Source organism: Mesoplodon mirus (assembly GCF_964341445.2).
Source record: "Mesoplodon mirus genome assembly, chromosome: 7".
NCBI classification, from domain to species: Eukaryota; Metazoa; Chordata; class Mammalia; order Artiodactyla; family Ziphiidae; genus Mesoplodon; species Mesoplodon mirus.
Window position 1 is genome coordinate 94,172,412 of NC_138983.1, and position 19,669 is coordinate 94,192,080.

Consider the following 19,669-nt stretch of genomic DNA (forward strand, 5'->3'; position numbering starts at 1 on the left):
CTCCAGGACTTCCGTAGGGTGCCCTGCGGGCCCGAAGCCAAACCAAGCTCACCTCTGGAGACCCGTCTCCGCTTGGCTTTCAGCAGAGAGTCCTCCGGGAGCCCAGTGGTCTCAGTGTGGTTCCTATCGCCAGACACCTTGCGCTTTCTGTTCAGCCGGAGGGTGGGGCTGCGTGACGCGTCCGGGGCCGCCTGGTCAGCGGGGGACTCTCTGGGGGGCTCCGTGTCCATGTCCTCAGGAAGATCACTGTCTTCTAGGGCTTCAAAGCGGTCAGCTTTGCTTCCATCATAACACTCCCCTAGGGGAGGGGAGACAACCCGGAAAGGAGGGAACAAAGGTCACCAGGAGCAGGCAGGACCCCCATGCCCAAGGCAATCTGCTACCAACAGACCGCCCCCCTTTGGAGACCAGGGGCCTCACACGCCGGAAGCACAAAACCCTCAGAAAGACGTCCCGAAGGAAGGACAGCTGAACACAACCAGCAAAGAAAGCAGAAAATGAGGCGCGTAGTCCACTCACAATCCATCCTTCAAGGGTCAAGGTGAGGCATCTACACCATCCGTCTATAGGCATGTGAGATCACTCCCTAACTGCTTAACTCTCCAAGGTGGCTTACTTTTAAAGGGGGGTGAGTGACCTCACAGTAAGATCCAACCAATCAGGGCAGAGCTACAAATGACTATGGAAACAGCTGCTAGTCAACAAAAAAGGCTGATGTCATCAAGAGACCAAATAGCCCCCAACTGCCATCTACACAGACATAGCACCAATGTTCACTTGGGTCAGCAGGGGCGAGGGTGAAGAAAAAGGGTAGGGAAAGAATGGTGGGAGGCTGGGAAGCTGGGGAGACCAAGGCAAGAGGAGCCTGGCAAAGGGAAAGGAAAGGCTTCCTGGTGCACACACAAGGGTCAAGGGCAATTTCAAAGAACTCAACCAGATTGCTACAAGTCCGTCTGTCCTCTTTCCACACCCGTGGGGGGAAAAGCATTTCACTGCCATCGAGGGGCTGCTCCTATTTCCTGTCTAGGAAGAAGGCCCTCAGTGACACCAGTCACCCACCTGGCACGTCTCCACGCCTTCCTTCCCAGGCAACAAGCATCTAAGGACATTTCAAAGACAAGACTCCAACCCCCTTCATGGGGGTGGGGTGGGGGGGGTGCGGCGGGCAGGGCTGAACTGCTCACACCCCAGCTCCGCCTGTGTTGCTCCTGGCCCCTCTGCTCAATCTAGCATCCACTTGGGGCTTTTCCTCCAATCAGCCCAGCCTAACATCACTCCTCACTTTTGCTCTAGCCAAAGCAACAGTTCAACTGCTTTGCTAGTCACATTGTTTCTAACACACAAAGAATTCCATAATGATCACTGTGCTGTTAAAGAGTTCCCCGAAGATGACCCTGTGTCCATCACCGGCCGGGGGTGGGGGTGGGTGTATGAGTTTGGTATTTCGTTAACACCTGAGCTAAGCTCCCACAGCCCGTTTTTCTAGATGAAATCATGGACACACCCCTCACATGCTGCTCGCATTTCTCCTCCTCTCCCTAGACCACTTCAAGTATCACTCCCACTTCTGCCCAGCCGGCTGGTCCCCTGATCAGCCTCTCTTGGGGGCATTCCCAGCATTTAATGGCAGCCAGTTGTGGGGATGAACCTCACCCTGGCCTGGGCTAGCCTGGCCTGTGTTCTCAATGGTGGAACACACTTAGCTTTTCTCCAAGGGTATCCCAAGGTGGGGCAGATCCCCATCTACTCTTGCCGGAATGGTGGAATCACCCCAACCGCGAGGGTCTCCTGCCATGGCAGCAGGAGAAACCCCAAACACCTGGCCTGTGCTTACGGGTGATGCAGCCCAGGCTACCGCAGGCCCGGTGAAGACGGCGTGCTGCAACTCTCACTCCGGCTGCTCTGTGACCCTCTTAAGCACTCGGGCAGGTATGGCGCCGCTTTACAACTCGGCCCCCTTCACTTGTAAAGTGGGAATGTTACTGCTAGCCTCCCTCCAGGGGTGGGCTTCATAATCACGGGCCGGGCTCAGCACAGAGAAAGGCTGGAAAAATCCCTTTAACCAAAAGATGCCAAGACTTTCAGACCAGCCTGAATCTCAGGCCTGAAATGTAGGAAATTTTAAGAGGTGAGCCCTGCTGGTTACACCATTGGACTTCTCTGGTCCAATCTGGTCCAATCAGCCTTCCCTAAAAGCTCCGTGGGAGGGCATCCATGGAGGAATGGATGGGCTACCTTAAGAACCCCCATGTCCAATTTGAAAGTTTCTTTTTCCAAACTAGGTCCATCCACCCTTCCCCCAACCCCGGAGCCTTTTAGGGCAAAGATCTCAATTCCCCTCAGCTAAGGCCCCCCAAGACCTTACGCTAGTGTGACCTTACCCAGGCCACTAATAACCCTGAAGGACACCCACCCCGACTGCCCAAGATGCCCATGGCCACCAGCTATGGGGTAGAGGCTCCGTGTCACTTGGAGCTTCTCAAAGACTGTTCTAACCACGACCCACAGGAGGATGACCCTGGAGGGCAAAGGAGATGGGGAGATCAATAGATACACGGGGATCCTAACCATCAGGCTTTGCCATCATTGCTACTTTTGGCCCTTCTAAAAGTGGGAAGCCATGTGCCCTTGGTCACCCAGTCTAAGCAAGATGTGAACGTGGTCCCTGCAGCATGGTCCTATGACTCACAGCACCTATATCCCAAATGCATTATGGTTGTACCATAGCATCACCTCACAGAAGCATCAGCACAGCAACATTTACAAGTCACTGTGGCAGCAAAGCACCCTCACCACTGTTGAGCCATGCCCAGTGAGGCCTAAACGAGGTGAGAGGGTTCTGAGTCGCTGGAAGGCTCCCCAGGATTAAAATCCCCTTCTCTGTAGCTTAACTATAGCACCTCCAGTCAGGGCTAACCTTGTTCAAAGTTACACCCGCTACACAAGGAGTGCAGGGACCTCTGTTCCAAAGTAGTTTACACACGTGCAGGTGCTCAGCTGGAAGAGAAGTTCCCTGAGCAAAGAAGTTTCATGAAGCCCCTCGACTGAGGCTTCCTCCAGCTCCTGGCCAGGCACTGCCACTGAGCAGGTCCTAGGCCTGTCCCAGCCAAGTGGTTGGCAAGGGAGATGGTTACTCCAAGGTTGAGAAGGAAGGGACCAATGCCTCCTTGCCCCGCCCCATCTTCAAATGCCACTGAGGGTTCCTAGTGATGAACTTCCAAGTCTGAGGAACCTCCCAACTCATTTGGTGAACTTCCAAAATAAAAATTTCACTCAGCCACCCATGTGATCATAAAGAATAAATGAGTATCTCGGCCACTGTGTTTTCAAGTTAATTCCTTTTTTTAAACAAGCCCCTAGCAACAAGATGCACCCGCACCAGGACAACCAGGGCCACGCAAACAGCACCCACCACCTTGGAAGCTCCTGGTCCCTCCATGGGTAGGGGCTGCCTCAGAAGGGGGAAGGCATCTTGAAGGCATCCTGGACCCTCTCTGTGACCCCTGCCCGCCCCAAATCCCCGCCCCAGCTCCCATGTGCTCACAGCTCGGCTCTCGGCCACACCGACACCCATGAGAAGGACCTGAGCCCGTATCAGCTCAAGACATGATGGCCCAAGAACAAGAAGGCCCATTCATATCCAGCTGAATGGAACGAACACCTGCTGTGCCTTGGATGTGGAGGCCGTGGTAAGAACAGTGGCCCCTTCAGGTGACCTTTCCTGACCAGCTAGTTACAAACCCCACGTCTCTACAAGACAGAGGGTGGGTGGGGAACCCACCTCCGTTGCCCCAACCTTTCAAACGGAGCCCCTCACCTTCCCCACCCCTTCTCCTGCCCTCCCATGGTGGCGATTCATGGCTCACTGGGCCATGTCCCGGGTGCTCCAGGAAGAGACCCGTCGGTCGGTCTGAGATTGGAGGCAGGCGGTGGGGGGAGGGGGCTTTCGGAATCATCTGGGGCTCAGGCCCTGCTCCCCATCAGCCACACCGAGTTCTCGTCTCCAAGCTCAGCAGGAAAGACTGGGAAGGACGCACACAAACGTCTCTGGGAAGAAGGGCGGGTGAGGCCACTGAGACGTGAAGGGCAGCGGCCACCCTGGGTTTGGCCACGTTGCTGGAGAAAAGGGCGAGAAGACTCGAGGCAGGTTAACTGCCCACTCCCTTTCTCCAGCCTCCCTCACCGTCCACCCAGAACAGGCAGGTCCCCTCCTCAGAAAAGTGCATCCCCGTGAACTTGGCCTTGCCCACTTTTACCACGTCTCTCTGAGAAACTTCCCCAAGAGCTGAGTTATGAGGCCACTCAGGAGAGTAAGGGCTGCGTGTCAGCTGTGAGCACAGGCAAGGAGGGAGGCCTTCTTGCTGCTTCACTCCAGGGTGGCCTGGACCCTCCGTTTTTCATTCCAATCCCGAGGGGGAGGAGCTCGGAATCGTCTACTCCAGGCACATCAAGAGCCCCATCCCTCGGGTAAGGCCGCCACTGACTAGCCCCAGAAATCCCCTTCTACGGGAGCCACGTAGGACAAACCGGTCCCGGTGTGGCTTACCCAGAACCCTGGCCACAGGCCTTTGTCTGACCCCAAAGATGAGCTGGGGCAGGGCAGTGCTCCAAGCAGCACAGAGAAGCACACGCTGTTGCTGACCACAATTTTCCCGAACTGCATCAGGCACCCACGACCTAAGCATGCGGGCGAACGCCGACCCTACGACTGGGTCCAAGGGCCTGGGCCTCCCAAACGTGCCCACCACCCCCAACTGTCCCGTCTCAGGAGGATTTCACGCCCACCCTGTCCTCGACGTTCACCTAGGTGCCCTCACTCACCATCACCGGTGAGGTTTCTGGGGTCCGGAGCAGGCTGCAGGCCACAGGCCACAAGCACGCACACTGAAGAAAGCGGGAGAAAGACCTCCACTTGCTGCCAACACATCTCATTAGCCCAGGAAGTCTCGAGGGCAAAGCCCGAAGTCAACCCCAGTGGGGGAGCAGCTGATGGGACCGCAGAGTGTGACTCGAGGCAAACACTAGCTTTCTCTCCAATTTGGCCTCCAAAACAGAATACACCCCGTCTGGTAGGAAGAACGCCCTCGTTGATCCCACGCCCTTGGAGCGTGCTGTCAACTCCTAATGACTGCAAACAAGCCTGCCACAGAAAATAATTATGCTCATCTTTCTGGTGCCTTCATCAGCCCTCATCTCATTTGAACGAAACCTCTGCCTTTGGAGGGAGAATCCGAGTACTCTCCACTCCCTCCCACAGGAGACTGTCACTCCGGAGGGTCTGGCTCTGGCTGCAAGTGTCATTCCACTGCTACCAAAAACCCGTATCCGTACCTGCTCCAAAACAGAACACATACCTGCTACGCTGGAGGTCTTGCACCGCCATTCCTCTGCTCTACTGTATCAGACTATTACTAACTACAGGACTAGCATTGCTCCGGAAAAAGGAGATGCGTGCCAGGAAACAGCATTTCATAGGTGCTTCACTCCTGGATGCCGCAACGCTCAAAAGGACAACCAGCCTTGCAATCCACAGCTGGGAAGGGTGGCCAGAGCAGCCCGTTCTCCGAACAGCCAGCACCCAGACGCTGGGCCGTCGGAAGCGTATTGTTTCCTCTCACCTCCCTCGGCACTGGGAGCGGAACCGCCCCGTTCCCACCGACATGGTACCACACGCGAGCCGCCTGGGTTCACTTACATCTCTCACTGTCGTTCTGGTCGGCAATGGCCTCCTCCAGGGCGACCGACTTTGGCTTTTTGTCCTGACTTCCTTTCAGCCTTTCCCAGTCAGCGGGGCTGAATTTGCGCACCTCGGAGTCTTTGGTCGTCGGGTGGCCACCTTCTCGCTCTTTCATCTCCAACTCTGAGAAGCGCATCACTGCACGCTACAAAGAGAACGGAGATGGAAAAAAGACACACCTTACCACCAAAGCTATTTCACTGCCCTTACCTTAAAGGAAAGTATCTGCAAAGAAAAGTTTGCCCAAAACCAACCACAATTTATGATACGACTGAGATATTTTAAAATTGAACGATAAAAACGTAAGAGTGTCTATGTGTAACTAGTCACACACTCTTTATTCGTAAAGCCCTATGTATGTAGAGATATATGTGGTGTGTATGTATAGCCATACATACACTGTGGCATACAGACAGACATTCTCTTTCGAAGGTAAATAAAACAAAACAAAAATACAACGCAAAGAAAGCGAAACAAAAACACAACAGAAAAGAAAACAAATGCACAATGAATAAAGACGACCATGGCCCACAAACTTCCCTTTGTATATTTGGAAATGAAATTTAACTCAAAAGGTTTATGGAAGATTCTAGTAATAAAAATTTGAAGAACTGACCTCACAGTAAGCAGCGGGTAGACATAAAATACTGTCCTCTTGTAATCCTTCCATCTATGTCATTAAAATGGGCACTCAATGGATCATTTAGATAACTTCATCCATTTTTATAAGCATGAACCAATTTTTTTCTTAACATTGCAAAACAATTTGGCTTTATTTGTCTTTTAATTAAAAGTAAAATACCTTAAGGAAATTCCTATACAACATCTATCATTCACTAGCAAGTTAAATACATACTCTATCCCTTTAAGCAAGGTTTGTGTTTTTGGTTTTTTTTGTTTGTTTGTTTTTTTGGTGGAAAAACAAAATTGCACGAATCTCACAGACATGCGGCCGCTACACACCTCCACCAAGTATCACGTAAGGCATTCTGAGCAGCGCTTTTAGGTATATTTGTTAACGTACAGTAACGGCAGAGAAATCAAAGCGACTGATAGGTAAACATCACGCAGTCTTTTAGACATCCTTCGCAATAATTAAAACTTCCGTTATCAGCATTCGAGTGGAGTTCGCTTAAAATCTACAGAATAACTTCAAGTATCCACTTACGTCCCCTTACTGGACACATTTCAAACATTTAAATTATCCTAAGCTTCATTAACCAAATCAGCCCGGTGTCCTGCCCTATCATACCCCCGGCCCCCTCCTCTTCACACATTACAAAAACCTGACAACTGGTCAGGCTCCTGAAATTCGGGTGGGGGGGGCTCACCTGCAATGCCCGCTGCTCCCGGCCGAGCTGACTGGAGTCTGCGTACAGTCCGGTAGCGACACACTTGAACCGGGCACCCACGTAACCCGCGGAGTTTGCGATTCTCTTTGCCAGCTTAGATGGCTTCGGGTTCAGAACTTTGCCATCGGTTGATCCTGCCTCGTCAGCTCCGTCTTTGGTGTAGGTGGGGGTGACGTCCACACTCGGTGGGGCACTGCCCACGCAAAATGGTCTGGGATCCTCTTGGGTTTTCCCGAAAGTGACCGCAGAGCCGTCGCTCCCCAGGGTCGGCTCCAGGAATGGAGTCGAGACCGGCGTCGCCAGGTTCTCCTTGTTGGTTACCGCTGGAACATTCTCCTTGCTTAAGCTGGAAACTGGCTGGCCCGGAGCCTGTTTGAAAGTATAGGCTTCGTGGAAGTCACTGATGCGCCCCAACTCCTCTCTCAGGGCAATGAAATCCCGCTGTGGCTGTAGGGCCACATTTTACTTTTTTATTTTTAATATATGTTCACATGTTTCCATAAAGGATCCAAGGTGCCCCATAACGTAAGGACACACAATATTAGCTTTAAAAAAACATGAAAAAAAAAAAAAAGGGAAATCATGATCCTGGAAATGGGTTGTATCCTTTTAAGGGGTGAGAATAACAGAATGAGTGAGCCAAAGATTTGGGAAAGGATCTCACATTTCCAAATGTCCAAATCTTAAAATTGCACCAAGTGGGAATGCAGCTGTGGCAGTATTAACCTGAGAGAGCTCTATGATCGTTGTCTTGACTCATCACTTGCTTGCAAGGTTATAAATGACAGGGTAAGTGAAGGAGGGCAAGTAGACAGATAAGAGTCATTTCCTCATTCTCAAAAGAAGGGGCATCACCTAGGGAAGGGGACTCCAAAATCCTACAGGAATCATCTGGATATACTAAATTTTCTAGGTGGCAAAAGTATCTCATTTGACCCTAGCAGCCAGATGGAACTTAGAAAAGTAGTGAAAAGCTACTCAACTGAATGCACGTCATATGACTACGAGCACGTCAGTGAAAAGTTCAAGGGAAGATGCTGTGGAAGAGCAGTTCACCTTGTGCTTGAGCGTCCTCAGAACGTGCAATGGGAGGTGCAGCACCTGCTCTGTCTCACAGGGACCCTCCAACCTCTAAACGCATCTTTCCTGGGAAGCTGAATTCAAAAAGTCAATTTAAAAACAAGATAGGGCTTCCCTGGTGGCGCAGTGGTTGAGAGTCCGCCTGCCGATGCAGGGGACACGGGTTCGTGCCCCGGTCCGGGAAGATCCCACATGCCGCGGAGCGGCTGGGCCCGTGAGCCATGGCCACCGAGCCTGCAGGTCCGGAGCCTGTGCTCCGCAATGGGAGAGGCCACAACAGTGAGAGGCCTGCGTACCACAAAAAATTAATTAATTAATTAATTAATTTAAAAAAGATAAAAGTCTCTAGTAGAGAAATTGTATCAGAGCCTAGTATTAAGAGCTGTAGAGCCACAAGTTTCCCATGATACAGCCTTAGCAGAGGCTGTTAAGGCAGTGACAGAAAATTTGTACCGAGGGAAGTAGCAGAAGAGTTTGCCTACAATTCACGAAAAGGATCCCTGCACTTGGCCTGAAGGAAATCAGCAAAATTTGTAACAGCTTGTGTATTTGTATGCGGGATTGAGAATGAATTTAATTTTTTGATTTCTCTGAATTATCACATAAGATTCAGAAGATGCTCTCTCTGCCTAGAAGCCACCCCACTGGGATAACTATGCCTACGGAGTTCCTTTGCCTATGACTCCGACTTGCTAACAGACTGGCAGCCTGGCCCCAGGGCCTGGTCGCTGCTCCCAGTGCAATGGTGGATATGGTGTCAACGGTTGCAAAATCAAAGCCCCTTACATCCTCTCCATGCCTCGGTCCCACCCCCCACCCCACTCACCATTGATGTTCAGGAAGGGGAAGGCGTCCTGGATGGGAACGTGGTGCTGTGACTGGTCCAGCTCATCTTCCTCATCTTCTTCATCCACATCATTATCTTTCTCATCCCAAGGAGCAGATCCAGTGGATCCTACCCGAGAAACACACACACACACACACAAAGGTTAAAAGTGAGGCGCTCACGTTGCACTGTCATCCCTGCAGCTGACCCACTGTTCAAGCTAGGCACTGCCAGCACAGAGGTTCCTTGGGTTCAGTGTGCACCCTCAGTGCCAAAGAGTGGGAACCAAGGGTGTTCACCCCACTCCCAGCTCCTCCTACGGAGCCCCAGTGCAAGCTCTCATCCCCTCCCCTATCCAGGAGCTGCAGACCCTACTCCCTTCTCCTAGAAATCTTTTAATTCCTACTCTAAACCCCTTTCCACACATTCGCATCCCTTCTAAGGACCCAAGGAGCACAGCTTCTCTCCTTTATAAGCTTACTGTGAAGACAGACCCTTCCCTCATGGCAGAGCCTCACTAGATGCACTGGAGGTCAAGTCTAAATTATCTGGCTCTTAGTCGGAACTGGCTCAACATTGAGTAAATATAGGGATCAGGTGGTATTCTCCTAGGAAAAATACCATACAAATTAAATGATCACTTACCCATCATTTATAAAGAGAACTTAACAGCCTTCATAATGTCATGGCAATTGATTCTTAGAACAGCCTTTGAAATACGCAGGAAAGATGAGAACCCAGATTTTATAGTGGAAGAAGCTGAGGCTCAAAACGTTGAACGACTTGATTCAATGTCCCACAAGTAGTGAAATGGAAAGACCGAGGTTTATAACTCAGACCTTCTAAGTTTTAAGCCCTCCTTCTTCTAAACTACCTGGCCTCTCTTCTCAGTGTTGAGTCCCAAGAGAAGTTATTTTTTATAGAACTCAATACCCCCTCTTCTTTCTAATGCTTTACTGTTCCACTGGGTGGGCAGGAAGACTGTGCTGAGTTTATATCTTTTGTTCTCTGGGTTCTTTCTAGGGACAGCATTTCTTGCTTTATTTACCAGTCTTCAACATTGTTAAGCGAGGCGACTTTCAAGTCGACTATCGCTTTAAGGGTCCAGCCCGGAACCTGGCACACTGTCCACCTTCTCCCCAGCAGCTGGGGCCTCACCTGGGTTAATGATAGAGCCCTGGGGCTGGGGGATGTCACACACTTGATATATCTTCACTGGGTTCATGGGCACCTCCTTGGTGCCGTCGTACATCAGGTTGAATTCCCTGCTCTTGTTGAGCGCACAGCGGAGCTGGGCCTTCCATTTAGCTGGGTCGGGGTCGTCCACCCCTTCCTGGTACTTCCCCTGTCTCCACAGCCCAGGCCTGAGGGATAGGAAACTGCAGTGCGTGCCTGCTTGTTGCCCAGAAACACTGGAAAGTGTGCCCGCCCTCCCTCATACAGACACAGATACACACAGCCCTGCCTGACCGCCCCATCACCCCAACTCCAATTTACAGAGACTGCAGCAGAAAACACCACGCTGGGGACCAGGCAAGGCAGGGCCTGAGACAAATTAAGCCAAATGCAAATACAGTATTTTAAAAAGAGGAGCCTCATCTCAAGTGCTTGTGCCAGCAGCATCTGTCGAGACTACAATGGCCTTAATGAAGGGTTGAAAATAAAGAAAAATCTGGAACAAGTATACACCAAAATACTAATGGTAACTTTTGGATAGCAAGACTTCAGGTAATTTTGTTTTGTTTTGCTTGCCTTATTTTTTTTTCACATGAATTGCTTATATAATAAGAAGAGAAAGGGAGGTGGCGTATGATATGAAGAATTTAGGCTTGCTGTTCCCTCTCCCTTCAGTCTTTAATCTGATGCACAAATAACTGTTGAAACCAAGTACCTTTAGGAGTAGCAGCCCATAGGAGGGCAGGAAGCACGCTCTGGGGGTTCAGCTGGCCTCAGTGCGAGGCTGAGGGCCTCAAGTCCTAATAAACTCACACCACCTGCCTTTCCCTGCTTCCTCAAACTCCCACATTGGGAACATTTTGCTGGGAACACCAGGGGCTGGTGGCCTGGGCCAAAACCAGTGGGGCCCCGCCTCTCTGGTTTTCAATTTCCAGGTCTAACAGGCATTTATGTGTCTGTTCACGGGATATCAGCCCTCCCCCACTGTTAACGTATCTCAGATGTCTACACTTTCTTCAGGGCTGTGACGTACGTGCTGGTGCAGAAAAGGGGGATGTCTTTTGCAGAGGACTCAAGATCAAGAGAACGAGATGGACCGGCCAGACTGCTCCCACTTGATGTTAGGAAGATAAGGTGGCCGTGTAGTTAGAATTCTGCAGGGGAACATAGCCTATAGAGTCTATGGGTTTGCGGATCCACAACTTTTATTTTTTCAGTAATGCCAACCAAGCTCATAAGAGACTGACATATAATCCAGAATGCCAGTCTACTCGTTTTCAAAGGGGGATAAAGCTGGTCAGTGACCAGCATGGTTAAGTCCAATAACCTGGACATAACCATGTATGATCTCAACCAGTAACTCCTGTATCTGGTTTCTAATGACAATTCCAAGAACATAAGACCCACTCAACATTTAAATCCAAATTTTCAGATGACTCCAAAGCTAAATGGAAATGATTTGATATTGAACTCTAAATCTGCATTATCTAGACTATCTCTTACCCAGTTGGGTAACCCAGAATCGACAGTAAAAGGCTCCTGCTTTCCCAAAAATCACAGGGCGTAAGAATGAAAAGCACTGGAAAGGCAAGACCCCCAGTGAATTTGCAAAGCTGCTCTTGTGTCTTTTTCTTTTTGACCTTGAAGCCAGGAGAAATTCTAAAAATACAAATGTATTCATTTTTAAAACTTGACTTTACTATTGTTCAGATCCCCAAGCCTACAAAAATAATTTTATTTTTTAAAAAATGCTCCCTGCCCCAAAGGAGTTTACAATCCCTTAAAGGAGACAGATGAGTCCACAGATCAGAAATACAGATACTATGTGAACACCAGTAAAACTGCCTAATCCATAAAGAGTCGGGGGGTAGGTATGGTTGGCCAAGTTTATCAAAATTTATGATTCTAGGGCTGCATCTTGAACATGGGTAGAAGTTAACCAGGTGAGAAGCGTGGGTCACGATACTCTAAGCAGAAGCAGCTTTATGGGCAAAGGCAGAGGCTGAAAAGCACAGTGCTTAGGGGACCTACAAGCAGTTCAGCTTGCGTGGAGGCAGCATGAGATCAAAGTCTGGGCTTGTAAGTAGGAACCATGCCAAGGGGTTTGGACCTGATTCTTAGAACACTGAGAACCACTGAGAGATTTAAGCAGGTTGTGATGTGATCAGATTTAAGTTTTAGAAAGAACCCTCTAGCTGCAGGACTGAAAAGGGTTTGAAGGGAGGCAAGGCATGAAGATAACACATAGTCTCTATATAATCCATATAATAGTGTCACTAGGGTCTGAACTAAGGAGGTGGCAGTAGGGATAGAGGATACAGGTAACGAACGAGCCGTTAAAGACGCTGACTTGACAAAGCTTGATGATGAACTGATTCCTTGAAGAAGGTGAGAGAGAAATCAAGGATGATTCCCTGGTTTAGGGTTTGGGAGACTGGGTGGGTGGTGATGCTGGCCACTGAGATAGGAGCAGGTTTAGAAAGATGATTTCCCTTTGGAAATGTCGGATTTCAAATGCCTGTGGAAGGCCTAGGGGAGAATGCCCAGCATGCCCAGGGCAGTTTTTTATCCCCACTCACCTCTCACATCACCTGAGGGACTCTCCCTGCCTGCCTCCAGCCTGGAAGAAGGTCCACCAGATTACTGACATCTCTGCCCTGTGGGCAAGGACCAATTTCTTTTCATTTCTGTATCCCGGCTCAGGCTTTAGCACACAGTAGGTCAACGTGTATTTGTTGAATTGCCTCAAATTTACAGAAATACACTTCTTGGGGAATGAATAAGTTGCTATTACGGATGGAAGGCCAGAAAAACAGCTATGAGCAGAAGGCCAAGGAGACACTGCAGAAAGTGCTGGAGGAGAAAATGCGTGCAGGACAGCAACTGCAGAGCAAACAGGTGTGGGGATGCTCCATAATCCTTGGGGCTGGGAACCCTGGGGCAGTCTGGGTGGCAAGGGAGCCAGCTGCACAACCCCCTGGAACCCCCAAGGCACCACCCTCTCCTCTGATCTCCCTCAGCAGTCCCTGGCCCTGGCCGAGCACAAGTGTGAAGAGTGGAAGAGCCAGTACGAGAGCCACCCCCAGCATGCAACTGTCCCCTACCCTGCCAGCCCAGTAATCATGAATGCCGTCTTCCTTCTCTTTTTTACAATGTGGTACATATGGATTTCTTTTGAATGAGATTTAATCAGCTTTTCAACCTTTCTTCTTTCTAACAATATCAGTACTCTCTGACTCTCCAAATGCGCCTTTTAAAGTTGATTTAATTTATGGAAAAATCACCCTTCATACTTTCCCTTTCTTTTTTAAACCTCCCCATGGTAGTGTAATGTAGTAGAAGGAGATTTGGCCTGGGAGCTTGGACACCAGGGTTGTAGCTGCAGTAACCCACAGTTACACACGTTATATTATTAAAGAAAAAAGTAACTTACAGAAATGTATGAGGCCATTATGCACATACACACAAATATATATTCACTCATATATCCATAAAAAAGTAGTCTGGAAGGTTCTATAAAATGTTAAAGGTGTTCACCCCAGGGTGGAGGAGATATACGTTAACTATATTACCCTCTTAAATTTTTACAGTAAATGTATATTACTTTTATAATTTAAAAAGCCAAACTTTTCATTTTTAAAAACCTAAAACATGAAAGAAAACTGGAAAACCAACAAAATTAAAACAATCCCTAAGTCTGAGGCAACGATTTTTTTATCCGAGTACAAGTGATGAATGAAAATACTAAGAATGGTGTGTGACACCTTAAAGTATAGAAAAAAATACAGTAAGGCAAGTAGGCATTAAGATAATAGAATATAAAAAGTTACCCAGATATATTCAGACAACGGACTACTATTCCAGTAATAAAAAGAAATGAATTACTAATATGAGCTACACGGATGAGTCACAACAACATGAGGAGCCAAAGAAGCCACGTGCAAAAGGGTACTTGTTGTATGCTTCCATTCATATGAATTTCTAGAATAGGAAACACTAATACATAGTGAAAGAAAGCATGTCAGTGGTTGCCTGATGCCAGGCCTGGGAAACTGACTGTAAAAGGACAAGAAGGAACTTTTTGCAGGTATTGGAAGTGTTCTGTATCTTGACTTTGGCGATGACAATATAGATATACACATTTGTCAAGACTTATCAAATTACATGCTTAGAACGGGTACACCTTGTTGAATGTAATTCATACTTCAATAAAGTTGATTTTAATGTTAAATTAAAAAGTCACCTATGGGTGGGCTTCCCTGGTGGCGCAGTGGTTAAGAATCCGCCTGCCAATGCAGGGGACACGGGTTCGAGCCCTGGTCCGGGAAGATCCCACATGCTGAGGAGCAACTAAGCCCGAGTGCCACAACTACTGAGCCTGCGTGCCTAGAGCCCATGCTCTGCAACAAGAGAAGCCACCGCCATGAGAAGCCCGCGCACCGCAACGAAGAGTAGCCCCCGCTCCCTGTAACTAGAGAAAGGCCACGTGCAGCAATGAAGACCCAACACAGCCAAAAATAAAATAAAACAAAAAATAAATTAATTAAACAAAAAAACAGCAAACCATTTAAAAAAAAAAAAAAAGTCACCTATGGGGACTTCCCTGGTGGCACAGTGGTTAAGAATTCGCCTGCTAATGCAGGGGACGTGGTTTCAAGCCCTAGTCTGGGGAGATCCCACATGCCGCCGAGCAACTAAGCCCGTGCGCCACAACTACAGAGCCTGTGCTCTAGAGCCCGTGTGCCACAACTACCGAAGCCCACGTGCCTAGAGCCCATGCTCCACAACAAGAGAAGCCACCACAGTGAGAAGCCGGTGCACTGCAACAAAGACACAATGCAGCCCAAAATAAATTAATTAATAATAATTTAAGGGCCTCCCTGGTGGCGCAGTGGTTGAGAGTCCGCCTGCCGATGCAGGGGATACGGGTTCGTGCCCCGGTCTGGGAGGATCCCATATGCCGTGGAGCGGCTGGGCCCGTGAGCCATGGCCGCTGAGCCTGCGCATCCGGAGCCTGTGCTCCGCAACGGGAGAGGCCACAACAGTGAGAGGCCCGCGTATGGAAAAAAAAAAAAAAAAAAATTTAAAAAACAGTAGTCACCTAGATGTCTGAGCAAGACAGAGTCCCTTTAAGCTTTCAGTCCCAGCTCTTCTCTGAAGCCTCCCCTCATTCACCCTGGCAGCATGTGACCACTTTGCATCTCTTTAACAACTTATATTTATCGGTTCCATTCAGATTTGATGCTTGAAAAGTTTTGTATATTTTATGTCTATCTTCCATTCAACTTGGTTCCTCTAAGGCAGGAACAATAATCTCTTTCATAAATTGAGACCATTACAAAAACAGAATTATGTTCCCTTTCCTCCCAATCAGGGGAATTTGAAGTAGGATTGATGAAATCCTGGAAATCATAAGCAAAAATGTCATTTCTGCATTTTTATGGCCACAGGGTCCTGTGTTTTCATCAGATTCTGGAAGATATCACAGAGCCCAACAATGTTAAGAACCTCTGCTTTGAATCCATGTGCTTTCACTCAGCTCTGTGGTACAAGGCACCCTGCCCCTGGGGCAATCTGTCTGTGGTCCCTGCAAAGATGATAAACCCACATCAAAGACACTCACTCTTCTGCATGTCAGTGGACTCTACTGCCATCTCTTCCTCCACAATGACGTCACTATCGCCATCTTCAAGATTCATTTCTGTCTCATCTAGAACACTGTCTTCTTCCTCTTCCTCCTCCTCATCTTCCTTGGAGACATCCTTTAATGTGGCAAGTAGTCTGTTGTAACCAGAAACTTGTTCTGGTTCACTCTATGCTTCACTTTCAGAACTTGAAGTATCTATAAACTCTCTGACTAAAAGGAAAATGGGGATTTTAAAAACAAAAATTATACTGTTCTTGTTGCTACCCCACGACTACCATCAGGTCCACAGTGGAACCAAGTTCAGACTTTTCTAGATAAAAACTAGCTTTTCTGCAAATACGCAGTCCTATCTATTCAACCAAACCTAGCACCAAATTTGTTTAAAACAGCTAATCTAGCTATGATTCTAGAAGCGCTTCCTCTTCTTTGAACTGCTCATGTTCCACATGGGAAGACAGCAAACTAAACACATGGAGCTTTAGGTTATAAGGCGATCTAACCTATGTGTCAGACATTTGGCACCTTTAAAGGAGCAACAGGAAAACTTACAACAAAAAAGTGTAGTTTATTTCTGAGTCTGTGGTAATGAAATAAGACCTTTGATGATTTTGCACTCTATTTTATGTTAAGCAAACACGACATTCCCTCTTAGGATTCACCAAGAGCCCTCTGGTAAGCCTCCTTAACAGGCTAATCTCTCAGGACAGTTTCATACTCTATACTATGTTAGTTATCACAATGGCATTTTAACAGACATCTGCACTTAAAACTAAGCAATATTACTAAAGTATAGCTTACATCTAAAATCAAAGAGAGTGGAAATGTAGCCAAACTTTAGTACCATATATAATCTTAAAAGTAACAGTCCAGAATCTACTATCATAAAGAAGGTATAAAGCATTACCAGTTGACAAGTCTGTGGTTTTGCTTCCTTTCTGGAAACCCTGAGAAGAAACAGGCAATGTTAAACTTTAACTACTAGTATGTAGCAATTAGGAAAAGTCTAATGGTACAACTTTAAATGAACATGGCAGACTATACCGTTATAAATACATTATATCTATTGTCAAGTAAAAACTCCATATGCATTTGGACAGGTTTTGGAAGGATATGCCAAATAGATAATAAGAGACGAATGAAAAAGTCTAACAAGACCACATGACAAATACTACAGTCACACAGTAACAGGCTCTCATCCAAAAGATGGGAAATTTTGGCAAATAAAAGCCCTCGGGGTTCACCTTTTCTAGCAAGTTTCTTAAGTAGACTATCCCTCTAACTGTTGATAAAGCAGCCCAAAGGGGTGGGATGAGCACTAAGATCATAACTGAGAGTCTGGACACTTAGAGAGGAGCCCACAACTACCCAAACATTACTTTCCTCATGGTCATTGAATAGATAGGTGATGTCGAGGGTCCCAAGCAATTCTTTTTTTTTTTTTTTTTTTTTTTTTTGCGCTACGCGGGCCTCTTGTTGTGGCCTCTCCCGTTGCGGAGCACAGGCTCCGGACGCGCAGGCTCAGCGGCCATGGCCCACGGGCCCAGCCGCTCCGCGGCATGTGGGATCCTCCCAGACCGGGGCACGAACCCTTGTCCCCTGCATTGGCAGGTAGACTCTCAACCACTGCGCCACCAGGGAAGCCCCCAAGCAATTCTTTTTTTATTTTTTTTAACTTCTTTAATTTATTTATTTTTGCCTGCTATGGGTCTTCGTTGCTGCGCCCGGGCTTTCTCTAGTTGCGGCGAGAGGTGGCTTCTCTTGTTGCGGAGCAGGGGCTCTAGGCTCGCGGGCATCAGTAGTTGCACCACCCTGGCTCAGTAGTTGTGGCTCGCGGGCTCTGGAGTGCAGGCTCAATAGTTGTGGCGCACGGGCTTACTTGCACCGCGGCATGTGAGATCTTCCCGGACCAGGGCTCGAACCCCTGTCCCCTCCGTTGGCAGGCGGATTCTTAACCACTGCGCCACCAGGGAAGCCCCCAAGCAATTCTTTAAAAACATAGAAAACGAACACAAGCTTATAAAATCTCTGCCCAGTCGCCACACAGGAGGCGTGCCGTCTAGCATCAAACTACAGGCTCAACAAAGGGTAGGAAGACCGGCGAAGAACCCCATCTCAGGCGGGAAGCCGCCAGGATCCCCGGGCGAGCTAGGCCGGCGCCGGGGCAGCGTGGCACGCGGCGGGAGCTGCCCTGTCACTACCCCCGGGGCACCGGCGGACCAAACGCGGGGACACGCGGGCTCCCACCGGGAAAGGACGCCGGCAGCGCCGGTCCCAGCCTCGCCTCTCCATACCTGTCATAGAAGGGATGCTCCTCGCCGAAATCCCTTAGATGCTTCTTCTGCTTTTTAGTTAGGGAGTTGAGCAGCTGGCTCTGGCTCCGGCTCCGGCTCCGGCTCCCGCGTTTGACCATGGGGAAGACGTCAAGTCAGCCAACCTCCAAGAATCGCGTTTTTCACCTGGAAGTCGTCTCGTCAACCCACTCACGCGGGATTGCCAACGGCGCTTTACGGCGGAAGCAGGGTGCCATAAAGCAGACCCGCTTTACGTCGCGCTTGTACGACAGGCGTGGCTGTGAGAATCAGCCTGCATAAACGTGTAGTAACTGAGATGGTTGAATGCAGTGCCTTTCTATTATGCCATAATACAAATACCAACTAACATTTAAGGCTGCCGGTGCATCTCAATTCATCCTCACAACAGTAAACAAATAGGCCTTGTTAATAAGCCTGATATTGGAGATGAGAAAGCTGATGCTTACAAAAGGTTACACACACACTAGCAAGAGAGGAGATGGAAACCTAATTCTCTCTGATGCGGCCACAGGCTTTTCCCACTAGGATCTGCCACATGCGTGTGCTGTGTGAAGAATGAGGACGCAAGGCTGAGATTCCCGCCCTTACCCTACCCCCTCATTTTCTGAAAGTATTGCAAGGGCCCTTGGTAACACATCTGTTCTGGCATTTTTCATGTTATAAAAGCAAAAACACATCCAGAGAGGTAAAGTGACTTTCCTAAATCACCCGGAGAGTCGATGTTAGAGAAAGCAGTCAAACTCAATAAAGTGTCTCAAAACTGAATTGGGGCAAATTGGGATGGAAAACTTTTAAAGGGTAAGTAACTTTTCTATATCTGGGCCGTGGTGGTGGTTACACCTGGTATACAATTACCAAAATTAATCAAACTGTACCTTTGAAATTGGTACATTTTAATGCAAGTAAATAATAATCTCAATAAACAAAGAGGTAAAAACAGCGCAACTGGACTTAATACTCTAGAGACAGGCAGAGTGTGCAGGGATACTTAAAAACCACAGGATAGGGCTTCCCTGGTGGCGCAGTGGTTGAGAGTCCGCCTGCCGATGCAGGGGACGCGGGTTCGTGCCCCAGTCCGGGAAGATCCCACGTGCTGCGAAGCGGCTGGGCCCGTGAGCCATGGCCGCTGAGCCTGCGCGTCCGGAGCCTGGGCTCCGCAACGGGAGAGGCCACAACAGTGAGAGGCCTGCGTACCGAAAACAAATAAACAAACAACCAAAACATGAAAAAGTCTCCAAAGTCTTTTGGAGGTGGGCAGCATCAGTAGCGAATCAGCTGCTCCAGGAAGTTGTCGGAAAGGAAGATTTAATGTCCTTGTCACCCATACAGACATCACTGTGATTTCGCTGAAGTCCAAATCGGTTCACATAACCCCCTTGCTTGAAATCCTTTAAGGGTTCCTCACCTTACATGGGATTGGGCCTCAATGCCCCAGCAAGGCATGCAAGGCCTTTAGTGGGCTGAATCCTCACCTGTCCGTCTCTCCAACCTCTCTACTCCCACCCACCCACCTCAGCAACAGGGTCCACAGACAGTTCT

The 19,669-nt window shown here is 48.7% G+C and overlaps 2 protein-coding genes and 1 pseudogene across 3 annotated transcripts in view; 1 reads left to right on the top strand and 2 right to left on the bottom strand.

Annotated features, from left to right (window-relative positions):
* Window positions 1-19,669, top strand: part of LOC309807669 (interferon regulatory factor 6-like) — a 1,069,421-nt gene that overhangs the window by 1,034,266 nt on the left and 15,486 nt on the right. The window lies entirely within an intron of this gene.
* Window positions 1-19,669, bottom strand: part of LOC309808885 (centrosomal protein of 78 kDa-like) — a 525,691-nt pseudogene that overhangs the window by 40,900 nt on the left and 465,122 nt on the right. The window lies entirely within an intron of this gene.
* LOC309807666 (interferon regulatory factor 6-like) lies at window positions 7,482-18,243 on the bottom strand. Its single transcript, XM_082627514.1, has 4 exons — window positions 18,110-18,243; window positions 10,154-10,359; window positions 8,996-9,124; window positions 7,482-7,634 (listed from the first exon to the last, which is right to left on the bottom strand). Exons 1-4 carry the CDS (start codon window positions 18,226-18,228, stop codon window positions 7,552-7,554), a joined length of 537 nt encoding a protein of 178 aa, XP_082483640.1. The 5' UTR covers window positions 18,229-18,243; the 3' UTR covers window positions 7,482-7,551.